The sequence below is a fragment of the Oncorhynchus keta genome, chromosome 4, assembly GCF_023373465.1.
Source record: "Oncorhynchus keta strain PuntledgeMale-10-30-2019 chromosome 4, Oket_V2, whole genome shotgun sequence".
In the NCBI taxonomy this organism is placed as follows: domain Eukaryota; kingdom Metazoa; phylum Chordata; class Actinopteri; order Salmoniformes; family Salmonidae; genus Oncorhynchus; species Oncorhynchus keta.
Window position 1 is genome coordinate 73,425,767 of NC_068424.1, and position 17,002 is coordinate 73,442,768.

Consider the following 17,002-nt stretch of genomic DNA (forward strand, 5'->3'; position numbering starts at 1 on the left):
ATCTCTCTCCCGTTGGTTCCTTCTCTTTATATCTCTCTCCCTTTGGTTCCTTTCCCTTATATCTCTCTCCCGTTGGTTCCTTTCCTTTATATCTCTCTCCCTTTGGTTCCTTTCCTTTATATCTCTCTCCCTTTGGTTCCTTTCCTTTATATCTCTCTCCCTTTGGTTCCTTCTCTTTATATCTCTCTCCCTTTGGTTCCTTTCCTTTATATCTCTCTCTCCCTTTGTTTCCTTTCCTTTATATCTCTCTCCCTTTGGTTCCTTTCCTTTATATCTCTCTCCCTTTGGTTCCTTTCCTTTATATCTCTCTCCCTTTGGTTCCTTTCCTTTATATCTCTCTCCCTTTGGTTCCTTTCCCTTATATCTCTCTCCCGTTGGTTCCTTCTCTTTATATCTCTCTCCCTTTGGTTCCTTTCCTTTATATCTCTCTCCCTTTGGTTCCTTCTCTTTATATCTCTCTCCCTTTGGTTCCTTCTCTTTATATCTCTCTCCCTTTGGTTCCTTTCCTTTATATCTCTCTCCCTTTGGTTCCTTCTCTTTATATCTCTCTCCCTTTGGTTCCTTTCCTTTATATCTCTCTCCCTTTGGTTCCTTTCCTTTATATCTCTCTCCCGTTGGTTCCTTCTCTTTATATCTCTCTCCCTTTGGTTCCTTTCCTTTATATCTCTCTCCCTTTGGTTCCTTCTCTTTATATCTCTCTCCCTTTGGTTCCTTTCCTTTATATCTCTCTCCCGTTGGTTCCTTCTCTTTATATCTCTCTCCCGTTGGTTCCTTCTCTTTATATCTCTCTCCCTTTGGTTCCTTTCCTTTATATCTCTCTCCCTTTGGTTCCTTCTCCTTATATCTCTCTCCCGTTGGTTCCTTCTCTTTATATCTCTCTCCCTTTGGTTCCTTTCCTTTATATCTCTCTCCCTTTGGTTCCTTCTCTTTATATCTCTCTCCCTTTGGTTCCTTTCCTTTATATCTCTCTCCCTTTAGTTCCTTCTCTTTATATCTCTCTCCATTTGGTTCCTTTCCTTTATATCTCTCTCCCTTTGGTTCCTTCCCCAGGCGTTATTGTTTCTGTTCCAGTGTCATGTCTGTGCGTTGTTCGTGTTTTCTTGTTCGGTATTATGTTAACGTATTTATTAAAGCATTCACTCCCTGAACTTGCTTCCCGACTCTCAGCGCACACGTTACAATATGTAAAGACAAGATTAAATCAAGAATAGTCTGATGGGTGACAATATTAACCTATCACTTGTGAATGATACATTATTACTTGTGAATGATACATTATTACTTGTGAATTATATATTATCACTTGTGAATGATACATTATTACTTGTGAATGATATATTATTACTTGTGAATGATATCTTTACATTTAAGTCATTTAGCAGACGCTCTTATCCAGAGCGACTTACAAATTGGTGCATTCACCTTATGACATCCAGTGGAACAGCCACTTTACAATAGTGCATCTAAATCTTTTAAGGGGGGGGGGGTGAGAAGGATTACTTTATCCTATCCTAGGTATTCCTTAAAGAGGTGGGGTTTCAGGTGTCTCCGGAAGGTGGTGATGGACTCCGCTGTCCTGGCGTCGTGAGGGAGTGTGTTCCACCATTGGGGAGCCAGAGCAGCGAACAGTTTTGACTGGGCTGAGCGGGAACTGTACTTCCTCAGTGGTAGGGAGGCGAGCAGGCCAGAGGTGGATGAACGCAGTGCCCTTGTTTGGGTGTAGGGCCTGATCAGAGCCTGGAGGTACTGAGGTGCCGTTCCCCTCAAGCACCATGGTCTTGTAGCGGATGCGAGCTTCGACTGGAAGCCAGTGGAGTGTGAGAAGGAGCGAGGTGACATGAGAGAACTTGGGAAAGTTGAAAACCAGGCAGGCTGCTGCTTTGTGAATAAGTTTCAGGTGTTTGATGGTACAACCAGGGAGCTCAGCCAATAGCGAGTTGCAGTAGTCCAGACAGGAGAGGACAAATGCCTGGATTAGGACCTGCGCCGCTTCCTGTGTGAGGCAGGGTCATATTCTACAGATGTTGTAGAGCATGAATCTGGAGGATTGGGTCACATTGATGTTTGCAAAGAACGACAGGGTGTTGTCTAGGGTCACGCCAAGATTCTTTGCACTCTGGGAGGGCGACACTGTGGAGTTGCCAACCGTGATGGAGAGGTCTTTGAGCTGGCAGGCCTTTGTTGGGAGATAGAGCAGTTCCATCTTGTCAAGGTTGAGCTTGAGGTGGTGGGCCAACATCCAAGTGGAGATCTATGCCAGGCACGCAGAGATGCTTGTCACTACCTGACTGTCAGAAGGAGGGAAGGAGAAAAGTAGTTGATTGTCATCCACATAGGAATGATAGGAGAGACCATGTGGAGAAATGACGGAGCAGAATGAGAGGGCCTAGAATCAAGCCCTGGGAGACACCAGTAGTGAGAGTATGTGGTGCAGACAAAGATCCTCTCCACGTCACCTGGTAGGAGCGGCCTGCCAAGTAAAATGCAATCCAAGTGTGTGCATACCCTGAGACCAGCCCAGCCCTGAAAGGGTGGAGAGGAGGAAAGAGGTCAGGGCATAGGTTAGTTCTGTGTGAGTGAGACCAGTGGAATCAATAGGCTGAGTGAATGAGTAGCAGACGTCGTCAACCAAAGTGGTTGACAAAGTAGTCCGCAGAGAGGGAGGAGGGAGGGGAAGGGGGTGGAGGATTAAGTAGGAAGGGGAAGGTGGAAAAGAGTTTCCTATGATTAGAGGCAGAAGCTTGACATCTAGAGGGATAGAAAGTGGCTTTAGCAGCAGATACAGAGAAGGTAGAGAAGAGGGAGTGAAAGGATGATAGATCCTCCGGATGTTTAGTTTTCCTCCAATTTTGCTCAGCTGCCCGCAGCCCTGTTCTGTAAGCTCACAATGAGTCACTCAGCTGCCCGCAGCCCTGTTCTGTAAGCTCACAATGAGTCACTCAGCTGCCCACAGCCCTGTTCTGTAAACTCACAATGAGTCACTCAGCTGCCCACAGCCCTGTTCTGTAAACTCACAATGAGTCACTCAGCTGCCTGCAGCCCTGTTCTGTAAGCTCACAATGAGTCACTCAGCTGCCCGCAGCCCTGTTCTGTAAGCTCACAATGAGTCACTCAGCTTCCCACAGCCCTGTTCTGTAAGCTCACAATGAGTCACTCAGCTGCCCGCAGCCCTGTTCTGTAAACTCACAATGAGTCACTCAGCTGCCCGCAGCCCTGTTCTGTAAACTCACAATGAGTCACTCAGCTGCCCGCAGCCCTGTTCTGTAAACTCACAATGAGTCACTCAGCTGCCCGCAGCCCTGTTCTGTAAACTCACAATGAGTCACTCAGCTGCCCGCAGCCCTGTTCTGTAAGCTCACAATGAGTCACTCAGCTGCCCACAGCCCTGTTCTGTTATCTCACAATGAGTCACTCAGCTGCCCACAGCCCTGTTCTGTTATCTCACAATGAGTCACTCAGCTGCCCACAGCCCTGTTCTGTTATCTCACAATGAGTCACTCAGCTGCCCGCAGCCCTGTTCTGTAAACTCACAATGAGTCACTCAGCTGCCTGCAGCCCTGTTCTGTTAGCTCACAATGAGTCACTCAGCTGCCCACAGCCCTGTTCTGTTATCTCACAATGAGTCACTCAGCTGCCCGCAGCCCTGTTCTGTAAGCTCACAATGAGTCACTCAGCTGCCCGCAGCCCTATTCTGTACACTCACAATGACTCACTCAGCTGCCCGCAGCCCTGTTCTGTAAGCTCACAATGACTCACTTAGCTGCCCACAGCCCTGTTCTGTAAACTCACAATGAGTCACTCAGCTGCCCGCAGCCCTGTTCTGTAATCTCACAATGAGTCACTCAGCTGCCCGCAGCCCTGTTCTGTCAGCTCACAATAAGTCACTCAGCTGCCCACAGCCCTGTTCTGTTAGCTCACAATGAGTCACTCAGCTGCCCGCAGCCCTGTTCTGTTATCTCACAATGAGTCACTCAGCTGCCCACAGCCCTGTTCTGTTATCTCATAATGAGTCACTCAGCTGCCCGCAGCCCTGTTCTGTTATCTCACAATGAGTCACTCAGCTGCCCACAGCCCTGTTCTGTTATCTCACAATGAGTCACTCAGCTGCCCACAGCCCTGTTCTGTTATCTCACAATAAGTCACTCAGCTGCCCACAGCCCTGTTCTGTTATCTCACAATGAGTCACTCAGCTGCCCGCAGCCCTGTTCTGTAAACTCACAATGAGTCACTCAGCTGCCCGCAGCCCTGTTCTGTAAACTCACAATGAGTCACTCAGCTGCCCGCAACCCTGTTCTGTAAGCTCACAATGAGTGACTCAGCCACGGAGCAGGAGGGGAGGGCCGAACCGGCCGGGAGGTAAGGGGACAGTCCGAGTCATAGGATGCATAAAGGGAGGAGAGTAGGGTCAAAGAGGCAGAATCAGGAGACAGGAGGGAGAAGAATTTAGCAGAAGAGAGAGATGATAGGATGGAAGAGGAGAGAGTAGTGGGAGAGAGAGAGTGAAGATTGCGATGGCGCATGACCATCTGGGTAGGGGCTGGGTGGTTAGGTTTGGGATGAATGGGAGGCAGAAAAGGAAACAAAGTAGTGATCAGAGATCTGGGGGGGGGCGATGTTGCAGTGAGATTAGTATGCGAGCAGCCTCTTGTAAAGATGAGGTCAAGCGTATTGCCAACCTTGTCAGTTGGAGGGGATCGGGAAAGGGTGAGGTCCAAATAGGCAAGGAGGGGAAAGAGTGAGTTGGGAATAAATTAATCGAAACAGACGTCGGGAGGTTGAAGTTGCCAGGTGCGAAGAGCGGTGAGACATCATCAGGAAATTAGCTTATCAAGGTGTCAAGCTCAATGAGGAACTCTCCAAGGGCACCTGGTGGACGATAGATTACAATAATGTTAAGCTTGAGTGGACAAGTGACAGTGACAGCATGGAATTAAATTGAGATGGACAGGTGAGAGAGGGAGAAAAGAGAAAATCTCCATTTAGGAGAAATGAGTAAACCTGTGCCACCACATGACAACCAGATGATCTTGGACTATGAGAGAAAACATAGTCAGATGAAGAAAGAGGAGCTGGAGTAACAGTGTTCTCTGGGGTGATCCATGTCTCCGTCAGATCCAATAAGTCTAGGGACGGAAGGGCAACATAGGCTGAGATGAACTCTACGTTCTTGACTGCAGATTGGTAGTTCCAAAGGCACCACTTAAAGCAGATGGCCCAAGCTAGCAAAACGAAAGCACTAGAACAGATAAAGACAAAACAATGATACTTCACACTCATGGAGATATAAGGAGTCCTCTAGCTATAGAATGAACATAAGGACAACTCAGATTATTGTCCATGTTCACCCACTGCTGCGTGGCCAAACACGACTCCGACACCATCATGAAGTTTGCTGATGACACAACAGTGGTAGGCCTGATCACCGACAACGATGAGACAGTCTATAGGGAGGAGGTCAGAGACCTGGAAGTGTGATGCCAGGGCAACAACCTCTCCCTCAATGTGAGCAAGACGGCAAATAAAAATGTGATTGGGCTGCGCTCAGAGTATCCTGCCTTGGAAAATCGCGCTGTTAAGACATGGATGCCCTTTGCAACCAAGTACCTATGTGAGAGTGGATTCTCAGCCCTCACTAGCATGAAAACCAAATACAGGCACAGACTGTGTGGAAAAGTATTTAAGACTGAGACTCTCCAATACAACTCAACATTGCAGAGTTATGTGCATCCTTTCAAGCACACCCTTCTCATTAACCTGTGGTGAGTTATTCACAATTTTCAATGAACAAATAAGGTTTTATATGTAAGATGGTTAAATAAAGAGAAACATTATTGATTATTATTATATTATTATTTGTGCCCTGTTCCTATAAGAGCTCTTTGTCACTTCCCACGAGCCGGGTTGTGACAAAAACTCACACGTGCTAGGCTTATAATGATGAAAAAAACAGAGTAAACCTTGGTGCTAGAGGGGCTACGCAGCTGGAGGTTGAATGTTTGAAGGGGTACGAGACTATAAAAAGTTTGGGAACCACTGGTGTAGGGTGTATTGCATGGGTTTATTATATATATGTTTTATGTACATGTTCCAAAGGTCTGCATCAACGGCTTGTAGGCTGTGCTGGGAAGCCAGGAGATGCTAAATGTGTTTATGTTAATTAACGGTCAATTACCGTGAGACTGGCCGTTATTTACTTGACAATCACCGGCTGACAAAATGTCATGACCTCCACAGCCCTACGCAGGACTAATCCAGGTCTGAATCCTACTTAAGGCTTAAAGGGGTCAGAGAAGACTAAATTATGTCAACTGTTATTCCTCTGTAATAATTGAAGATGTGATCTTCTCATTGTTTTGATTCATATATTTACCAGCTGCCTGTACTGACATTTCACTGTCTGACATAATCTCTTTCTCATCTCCCTCTTTTCTCAATCTCTCCAGTCTCCCATTAGCCGTGGTCAACCTCTCTCTTCACTTATTTTTCCTTCTCTCTGTCCAAAACATTGTATTAAATGGAAACAGCAAAAAGAGAGGGAGAAGGGGAGGGAAAGAAAGAAAGAAAGAAAGAAAGAAAGAAAGAAAGACAGACAGACAGACAGACAGACAGACAGACAGACAGACAGACAGAAAAAAAAAAGAAGAAAGAAAGAATGATATATACAGTAGAGAGAGATAGAGAGAATGATAGAGATTATCCACACTTCATTGTACATCTGTGGTGTGTGTTTTCTGTCTGGGGGTCTATCATAAAGAACCTGGCAGGCCTACAGTAGCAGGACCACAGTTTGTTCACTGTCTCTCCAGTGGCATGCTTGTTTCTGGGGGCCAGTGGGTCAAGCTGTCTCCTCAGATGGGAGGCGAGCTGTGCTTACACCCCCAGGATACACCCTGGCTGGGGCCTACGGAGCCAACAGACGGCAAGCAGAGAGAGACACACTCACAGAGACTGTTCACACACATACTTCATAAGGTTTTCTTCTCTGAGGACAATCAGCTGCTGCTCTGTTCTGTTTCTCCTGCGGCTGCTTTTATCGGTGGGTTTTCTACTGTATGAGAGTTTCCTCTGGCTAGAGAATAGAGGAATATAGAATAAAGGAATAGAGAATAGAGGAATAGAGAATAAAGGAATAGAGAATAGAGGAATATAGAATAGAGGAATAGAGGAATATAGAATAAAGGAATAGAGAATAGAGGAATATAGAATAAAGGAATAGAGAATAGAGGAATATAGAATAAAGGAATAGAGAATAGAGGAATATAGAATAAAGGAATAGAGAATAGAGGAATATAGAATAAAGGAATAGAGAATTGAGGAATATAGAATAAAGGAATAGAGAATAGAGGAATATACAATAAAGGAATAGAGAATAGAGGAATATAGAATAAAGGAATAGAGAATAGAGGAACAGAATAGAGAAATAGAGGAATAGAGAATAGAAGAGAAGGAGCGTGAAAGAGGGGGATGGGAAAGAGAAGGTGGGGAAAGAGAAAGTGGGAGAACGGGAAAGTGGGAGAATGGGAAAGTGGGGAAAGAGAAAGTGGGAGAAAGGTTCAGAGGGATAATTCCAGCCTTGGTCTGCTCTGTTCATACTCTTATGTTTAAATATGCATGTTAAAGCTTAGCTTATTCAATTACCATCACTATGAGTTCTGTCAGTGTTCTCAGAGTGACATTACCATCTCTCTCTCTCTCTCTCTCTCTCTCTCTCTCTCTCTCTCTCTCTCTCTCTCTCTCTCTCTCTCTCTCTCTCTCTCTCTCTCTCTCTCTCTCTCTCTCTCTCTCTCTCTCTCTCTCTCTCTCTCTCTCTCTCTCTCTCTCTCTCTCTCTCTCTCTCTCTCTCTCTCTCTCTCTTCCTCTCTCCGCAGCGTTGAATGAGCCCACTATAGATTACGGCTTCCAGAGATTACAGAAAGTCATCCCCAGACATCCAGGAGACCAGGAGAGACTGCCTAAGGTCAGCACACACACATACACACATTCACACTCATACCCAACACACACATACACCCATACACACATGCACATACACACACACACATACACACACACGCACAAAGAAAGGAAGGAAGAGGAGTGGGAGGAGAGGGGGAGACAAAGAGTAGGGAAGTAGAGGGGGAGGAGGAGAAGGGGGAGGGGAGGTATACAGGCGTCCATCATGGTTCAGTCAGTCAGCTGAGGAGTCAGTGGATCGAAGAACTGTCCAGCTGAGTGTTCTTACTGAAGCTTGATTGGTCGTCCAGCACTGAAAGACAGCAGGGGAGGGTAGAGAGAACAGGTGTAGGAGGTTAAGAGAGAAATCACCTCTCCCTCACTCTGGGTCATGTCTGGTGGTGAGGTCTGTGGAACAAATCAGCACTCATACCCTGAGATACTTGATACGTATGGCCCCTGATCTTTAGACTAACAACCTCCTGTATCTCCTCCCCTCCACTCTCTCTCCCTCCCCCTCTCCCTCCCCCCTCTGTTTCCCTCCTCCAATAAATGAACAGCGGTCGATAGGTACACTCTTAGAAAAAGTGTTCTATCTAGAACCTAAAATTGTTCTTTGACTGTCCCCATAGGAGAATCCTTTGGAGAACCCTTTTTGGTTCCAGGTAGAACCCTTTTTGGTTCTACATGGAACCCAAAAGGGTTATGCGTGGAGCCAAAAAGGGGTTACCCCTGGAACCAAAAAAGGGTTATGCTATGGGAACAGCCGAAGAACCCCTTTGGAACCCTTTCTTCTAAGTAGGTAGGTAGGTAGGTAGGTAGGTAGGTAGGTAGGTAGGTAGGTAGGTAGGTAGGTAGGTAGGTAGGTAGGTAGGTAGGTAGGTCGGTCGGTCGGTCGGTCGGTCGGTCGGTCGGTCGGTCGGTCGGTCGGTCGGTCGGTCGGTCGGTCGGTAGGTAGGTAGGTAGGTAGGTAGGTAGGTAGGTAGGTAGGTAGGTACCAGTCAAAAGTTTGGACACCTACTCATTCAAGGGTTTTTCTTTATTTTTACTGTTTTCTACATTGTAAAATAATAGTGAACACATCAAAACTATGAAATAACACATATGGAATCATGTAGTAACCGACTGCACTTGAAAAAACTTTCAAAGTTCTTGAAGTTTTCCGTATTGTCTGACCATCATGTCTAAAGTAATGATGAACTGTCATTTCTCTTTGCTTATTTGAGTTGTTCTTGCCATAATATGGACTTGGTCTTTTAAAAAATAGGCCGATCTTCTGTATACCACCCCTACCTTGTCCCAACACGACTGATTGGCTCAAATTCATTAAGAAGGAAAGAAATTCCACAAATGAAATTTTAACAAGGCACACCTGTTAACTGAAATGCATTCCAGGTGACTACCTCATGAAGCTGGTTGAGAGAATGCCAAGGGTGTGCAAAGCTGTCATCAAGGCAATTTTTTTTTTGTCTAAGACTTTTTTTGATTACTACATGATTCCATATGTGTTATTTCAGTTTTGATGTCTTCTACAATGTAGAATATCCCTCGAATGAGTAGGTGTGTCCAAAATGTTGACTGGTACTGTAAATAGATACATTAGTAGCAGTCAGGTCTGGTTGTTCATTTCACCTCTATTGATTCTTTATTGAGCTAATAACAATGTGTTGTTGACCACACTTCTCTTAACAACTGGAATCAACCCTTACAGAAAAGCAAGATCTTTGTTTCAAATGGTACCCTATTCCTTATATAGTGCTCTACTTTAGACAATAGTCCTATTGATCAAGTAGTGCACTAAATAGGGAATAGGGTTTCATTTGGAAGTACACACAGTGTTAACTTGTCTCCTGTATTCTCTGAATCAGGTCTCACTCCATCTTATCATTCCTTAAAAGGGGTCTTATATGAATCTTCCCTCCTTAGATTCTGTCTGGCTCGTGGTTAGGTTCCGTTTGGTTTGTCAAGGTTCCGTTTGGTTTGTCAAAGTTCCATCTGGTGTGGCTAATGATTCCGTTGACCGCCAGACGAGAGCAGACCAGAGGTCTGGATCAGGTTCCCTTCCTGTTTACATCAGGCCCTCACAGCCTTCACAGGAAATGTCTCTTCACATACACACAAAGAGCAACTAACAACATTTCTGTGATTATCTTTAGATTGACTCATAATCACTTGACTAACTCATCAGACCCCAGGACTAAACAGACAGGCAGAAGAGGGGATGAGAAGAAAGTAAGAGAGAGAGAGAGAGAGAGAAAGAGGTAGGTCGAGGTAGGAGAGAGAGAGAGAGAGAGAGAGTATGAGAGAGAGAGAGAGAGAGAGAGAGAGAGAGAGAGAGAGAGAGAGAGAGAGAGAGAGAGAGGGAGGAGGAGAGAGAGAGAGAGAGAGAGAGAGAGAGAGAGAGAGAGAGAGAGAGAGAGAGAGAGAGAGAGAGAGAGCAAAAGAGATGGATACGGGAAGGAATACGTAGGGGATAAAGAGACTGAGATGAAGAGATGGAATGAGGGAGAGGGGGAGGGAGTGGTGCTCTCCTCCTTACAGCTCACAGTGGGGGTTCTGTCTGTGCCCTAATACTCTTCCCTCATTTCCCCTCCTCCTTCTCTCCTCCCTCCAACCGTCCATCTAGTTATCCCTGGGAGGCATGGGGCGGCAAGGAAAAGAAGGGAACGAGGAGAGGAGAGAGAGAGAGCATACATACTAAAGATCCACTTACCTTGCCTGGGACCCCATGTCTCTCAATCACCTAGAGCGGACTGATGAGATAGGGCACCTCTCTCGATCGCCCTCTTTCCATGTCCCCCACACCCCTCTCTCTTTTCCCCCCTCCCATACATATCTCATTCTCTCTCCCTCTCTCCTTCCTCCGCTCCCCCTCTCTTTTGTATAGATCTGGTAATGGGAGGGTAAGACAGAAGTAGAACTCCCATTATTGAGTGAATTTAGCACCTTGGACAGCGCATCACAATCTTTATTGCTTTGCTGACGCTCCTGGCATGTCCTGTGAGCGTGTGTGTGTGTTTGTGTGTGTGTGTCGGGGTGAGAGCACACACATGCTCCGGGCTTGTTCACAGCGAAACACACACTTGACACAGACTGGGGAGAACACAGTGTGTGTGTGTGTGTGTGTGTGTGTGTGTGTGTGTGTGTGTGTGTGTGTGTGTGTGTGTGTGTGTGTGTGTGTGTGTGTGTGTGTGTGTGTGTTGTGTGTGTGTGTGTGTGTGTGTGTGTGTGTGTGTGTGTGTGTGTGTGTGTGTGTGTGTGTGTGTGTGTGTGTGTGTGTGTGTGTGTGTGTGTGTGTGTGTGTGTGTGAGAGAGAGAGAGAGAGAGAGAGAGAGAGAGAGAGAGAGATGGAGGGATACACTCAGGGGAGAGCAATTTTCTGTTTGTCGCTCCTCCAGCACATTTCCTGGCCCCGGCACATTCATTTTTACAAGGCTCATAATGTCTACATCACACACACTCACAAACACACATATACGCACACACACACACACACACACACACACACACACACACACACACACACACACACACACACACACACACACACACACACACACACACACACACACACACACACACACACACACACACACGCACACACACACACACTGTTTGTGTGTATTGATTTAGATGGCAAGGGTTGATAGGATAATCACAGGGCAGAGATTAGGGTACTACAGATTACAGACTATTACAGGTATATAGAGAGGCTGTCATAGGCAGCCTGTGTAGTGTCATAGGCAAGCTGTGTAGTGTCATAGGCAAGCTGTGTAGTGTCATAGGCAGGCTATGTAGTGTCATAGGCAGGCTATGTAGTATCATAGGCAGGCTGTGTAGTGTCATAGGCAAGCTGTACTGTGTCATAGGCAGGCTGTGATGTGTAGTGTCATAGGCAGGCTGTGTAGTGTCACAGGCAGGCTGTGTAGTGTCATAGGCAAGCTGTGTAGTGTCATAGGTAGGTTGTGTAGTGTTAGTGTGTCAGCTAGTGATGTAGTGTGTTAAATGAATTGATGGATGATCCTTCTAGAGGTTAAGCTGAGGGAAGATGTAGACAGGATTGCTTGTTGATGGTTGAATGATGGAGAGAGAGACTCATGTTTTATTCAGAGGTAGAATCTCTCTCTCTCTCTCTCTCTCTCTCTCTCTCTCTCTCTCTCTCTCTCTCTCTCTCTGTCTCTGTCTCCCTCTCCTCTACTCTCCTCTCCTCTCTTCTCCTCTCCCTTTTTTTTCCATTCCTCAATCCTGCATTCATAGCACAATGTGTAATAAAATGGAGTAAAGCTCTGTGAAGATTTTCGTATTCACCCCCCCCCCAATTCTCTCTTCCTCCACAGGAAGTCATTCTAAAGAGAGCGGCAGACTTGGTAGAAGCGCTCTACGGGATGCCACACAATAACCAGGTGAGACACACACACACACAAAATGTTCCCACACATGCAAAAACACAGATCCCCATCCCTCACCCTGACAGTGGGAAGAGTGGAGGTGGATAAGGAAAGGTATGGGCGAAGTGAGGAGGACAGAAAACATTTGATGAATCTATTAACCAGGTTTTGCCTCTCCCTCCTCTCAGTACATTTTGTTGTATGTATTTTAATGTAACCTTTATTTAACTATGCAAGTCAATTAAGAACAAATTCTAATTTACAATGTTGGCCTACCAGAAGGCCTCCCGTTGGGTCGGAGGCTGGGATTAAAGATATAGGACAAAACACACAACAACAAGAGAGACACCACAACACTACATAAAGAAAGACCTAAGACAACACCACAACACAATATAAAGAAAGACCTAAGACAACACCACAACACGATATAAAGAGAGACCTAAGACAACACCACAACACAATATAAAGAGAGACCTAAGACAACACCACAACACAATATAAAGAGAGACCTAAGACAACACCACAACACAATATAAAGAGAGACCTAAGACAACACCACAACACAATATAGAGACCTAAGACAACACCAAAACACAATATAAAGAGAGACCTAAGACAACACCACAACACAATATAAAGAGAGACCTAAGACAACACCACAACACAATATAAAGAGAGACCTAAGACAACACCACAACACAATATAAAGAGAGACCTAAGACAACACCTCAACACAATATAAAGAGAGACCTAAGACAACACCACAACACAATATAAAGAGAGACCTAAGACAACACCACAACACAATATAAAGAGAGACCTAAGACAACACCACAACACAATATAAAGAGAGACCTAAGACAACACCACAACACAATATAAAGAGAGACCTAAGACAACACCACAACACAATATAAAGAGAGACCTAAGACAACACCTCAACACAATATAAAGAGAGACCTAAGACAACACCACAACACAATATAAAGAGAGACCTAAGACAACACCACAACACAATATAAAGAGAGACCTAAGACAACACCACAACACAATATAAAGAAAGACCTAAGACAACACCACAACACAATATAAAGAGAGACCTAAGACAACACCACAACACAATATAAAGAGAGACCTAAGACAACACCACAACACAATATAAAGAAAGACCTAAGACAACACCACAACACAATATAAAGAGAGACCTAAGACAACACCACAACACAATATAAAGAGAGACCTAAGACAACACCACAACACAATATAGAGACCTAAGACAACACCACAACACAATATAAAGAGAGACCTAAGACAACACCACAACACAATATAGAGACCTAAGACAACACCACAACACAATATAAAGAGAGACCTAAGACAACACCACAACACAATATAAAGAGAGACCTAAGACAACACCACAACACAATATAAAGAGAGACCTAAGACAACATCTCAACACAATATAAAGAGAGACCTAAGACAACACCACAACACAATATAAAGAGAGACCTAAGACAACACCACAACACAATATAAAGAGAGACCTAAGACAACACCACAACACAATATAGAGACCTAAGACAACACCACAACACAATATAAAGAGAGACCTAAGACAACACCACAACACAATATAGAGACCTAAGACAACACCACAACACAATATAAAGAGAGACCTAAGACAACACCACAACACAATATAAAGAGAGACCTAAGACAACACCACAACACAATATAAAGAGAGACCTAAGACAACATCTCAACACAATATAAAGAGAGACCTAAGACAACACCACAACACAATATAAAGAGAGACCTAAGACAACACCACAACACAATATAAAGAGAGACCTAAGACAACACCACAACACAATATAAAGAGACACCTAAGACAACACCACAACACAATATAAAGAGAGACCTAAGACAACATCTCAACACAATATAAAGAGAGACCTAAGACAACATCTCAACACAATATAAAGAAAGACCTAAGACAACACCACAACACAATATAAAGAGAGACCTAAGACAACACCACAACACAATATAAAGAGAGACCTAAGACAACACCACAACACAATATAAAGAGAGACCTAAGACAACATCTCAACACAATATAAAGAGAGACCTAAGACAACATCTCAACACAATATAAAGAAAGACCTAAGACAACACCACAACACAATATAAAGAGAGACCTAAGACAACACCACAACACAATATAAAGAGAGACCTAAGACAACATCTCAACACAATATAAAGAGAGACCTAAGATAACACCAAAACACAATATAAAGAGAGACCTAAGACAACACCACAACACAATATAAAGAGAGACCTAAGACAACACCAAAACACAATATAAAGAGAGACCTAAGACAACACCACAACACAATATAAAGAGAGACCTAAGACAACACCACAACACAATATAAAGAGAGACCTAAGACAACACCACAACACAATATAAAGAGAGACCTAAGACAACACCACAACACAATATAAAGAGAGACCTAAGACAACATCTCAACACAATATAAAGAGAGACCTAAGACAACACCACAACACAATATAAAGAGAGACCTAAGACAACACCAAAACACAATATAAAGAGAGACCTAAGACAACACCACAACACAATATAAAGAGAGACCTAAGACAACACCACAACACAATATAAAGAGAGACCTAAGACAACACCACAACACAATATAAAGAAAGACCTAAGACAACACCACAACACAATATAAAGAGAGACCTAAGACAACACCACAACACAATATAAAGAGAGACCTAAGACAACACCACAACACAATATAAAGAGAGACCTAAGACAACACCACAACACAATATAAAGAGAGACCTAAGACAACACCAAAACACAATATAAAGAGAGACCTAAGACAACACCACAACACAATATAAAGAGAGACCTAAGACAACACCACAACACAATATAAAGAGAGACCTAAGACAACACCAAAACACAATATAAAGAGAGACCTAAGACAACACCACAACACAATATAAAGAGAGACCTAAGACAACACCAAAACACAATATAAAGAAAGACCTAAGACAACACCACAACACAATATAAAGAGAGACCTAAGACAACACCACAACACAATATAAAGAGAGACCTAAGACAACACCAAAACACAATATAAAGAGAGACCTAAGACAACACCACAACACAATATAAAGAGAGACCTAAGACAACACCACAACACAATATAAAGAGAGACCTAAGACAACACCACAACACAATATAAAGAGAGACCTAAGACAACACCACAACACAATATAAAGAGAGACCTAAGACAACACCACAACACAATATAAAGAGAGACCTAAGACAACACCAAAACACAATATAAAGAGAGACCTAAGACAACACCACAACACAATATAAAGAGAGACCTAAGACAACACCTCAACACAATATAAAGAGAGACCTAAGACAACACCACAACACAATATAAAGAGAGACCTAAGACAACACCAAAACCTAAGACACACAATATAAAGAGAGACCTAAGACAACACCACAACACAATATAAAGAGAGACCTAAGACAACACCACAACACAATATAAAGAGAGACCTAAGACAACACCACAACACAATATAAAGAGAGACCTAAGACAACACCACAACACAATATAAAGAGAGACCTAAGACAACACCACAACACAATATAAAGAGAGACCTAAGACAACATCTCAACACAATATAAAGAGAGACCTAAGACAACACCTCAACACAATATAAAGAGAGACCTAAGACAACACCACAACACAATATAAAGAGAGACCTAAGACAACACCAAAACACAATATAAAGAGAGACCTAAGACAACACCACAACACAATATAAAGAGAGACCTAAGACAACATCTCAACACAATATAAAGAGAGACCTAAGACAACATCTCAACACAATATAAAGAAAGACCTAAGACAACACCACAACACAATATAAAGAGAGACCTAAGACAACATCTCAACACAATATAAAGAGAGACCTAAGACAACATCTCAACACAATATAAAGAGAGACCTAAGACAACACCAAAACACAATATAAAGAGAGACCTAAGACAACACCACAACACAATATAAAGAGAGACCTAAGACAACACCACAACACAATATAAAGAGAGACCTAAGACAACACCACAACACAATATAAAGAGAGACCTAAGACAACACCACAACACAATATAAAGAGAGACCTAAGACAACATCTCAACACAATATAAAGAGAGACCTAAGACAACACCACAACACAATATAAAGAGAGACCTAAGACAACACCACAACACAATATAAAGAGAGACCTAAGACAACACCAAAACACAATATAAAGAGAGACCTAAGACAACACCACAACACAATATAAAGAGAGACCTAAGACAACACCAAAACACAATATAAAGAGAGACCTAAGACAACACCACAACACAATATAAAGAGAGACCTAAGACAACACCACAACACAATATAAAGAGAGACCTAAGACAACACCAAAACACAATATAAAGAGAGACCTAAGACAACACCACAACACAATATAAAGAGAGACCTAAGACAACACCACAACACAATATAGAGACCTAAGACAACACCAAAACACAATATAAAGAAAGACCTAAGACAACACCACAACAC

At 43.5% G+C, this 17,002-nt stretch overlaps 1 protein-coding gene across 2 annotated transcripts in view; it reads left to right on the forward strand.

Moving 5' to 3' along the window:
• The window catches only part of LOC118376822 (transcription factor COE1-A-like), a 140,821-nt gene that overhangs the window by 88,641 nt on the left and 35,178 nt on the right, over positions 1-17,002 (forward strand). For both annotated transcript variants that reach the window (XM_052515150.1, XM_052515155.1), the window contains exons 11-12: positions 7,869-7,957; positions 12,270-12,335. In XM_052515150.1, coding sequence (XP_052371110.1) covers positions 7,869-7,957; positions 12,270-12,335 — 155 coding nt within the window. The remainder of the gene's footprint in view (positions 1-7,868; positions 7,958-12,269; positions 12,336-17,002) is intronic.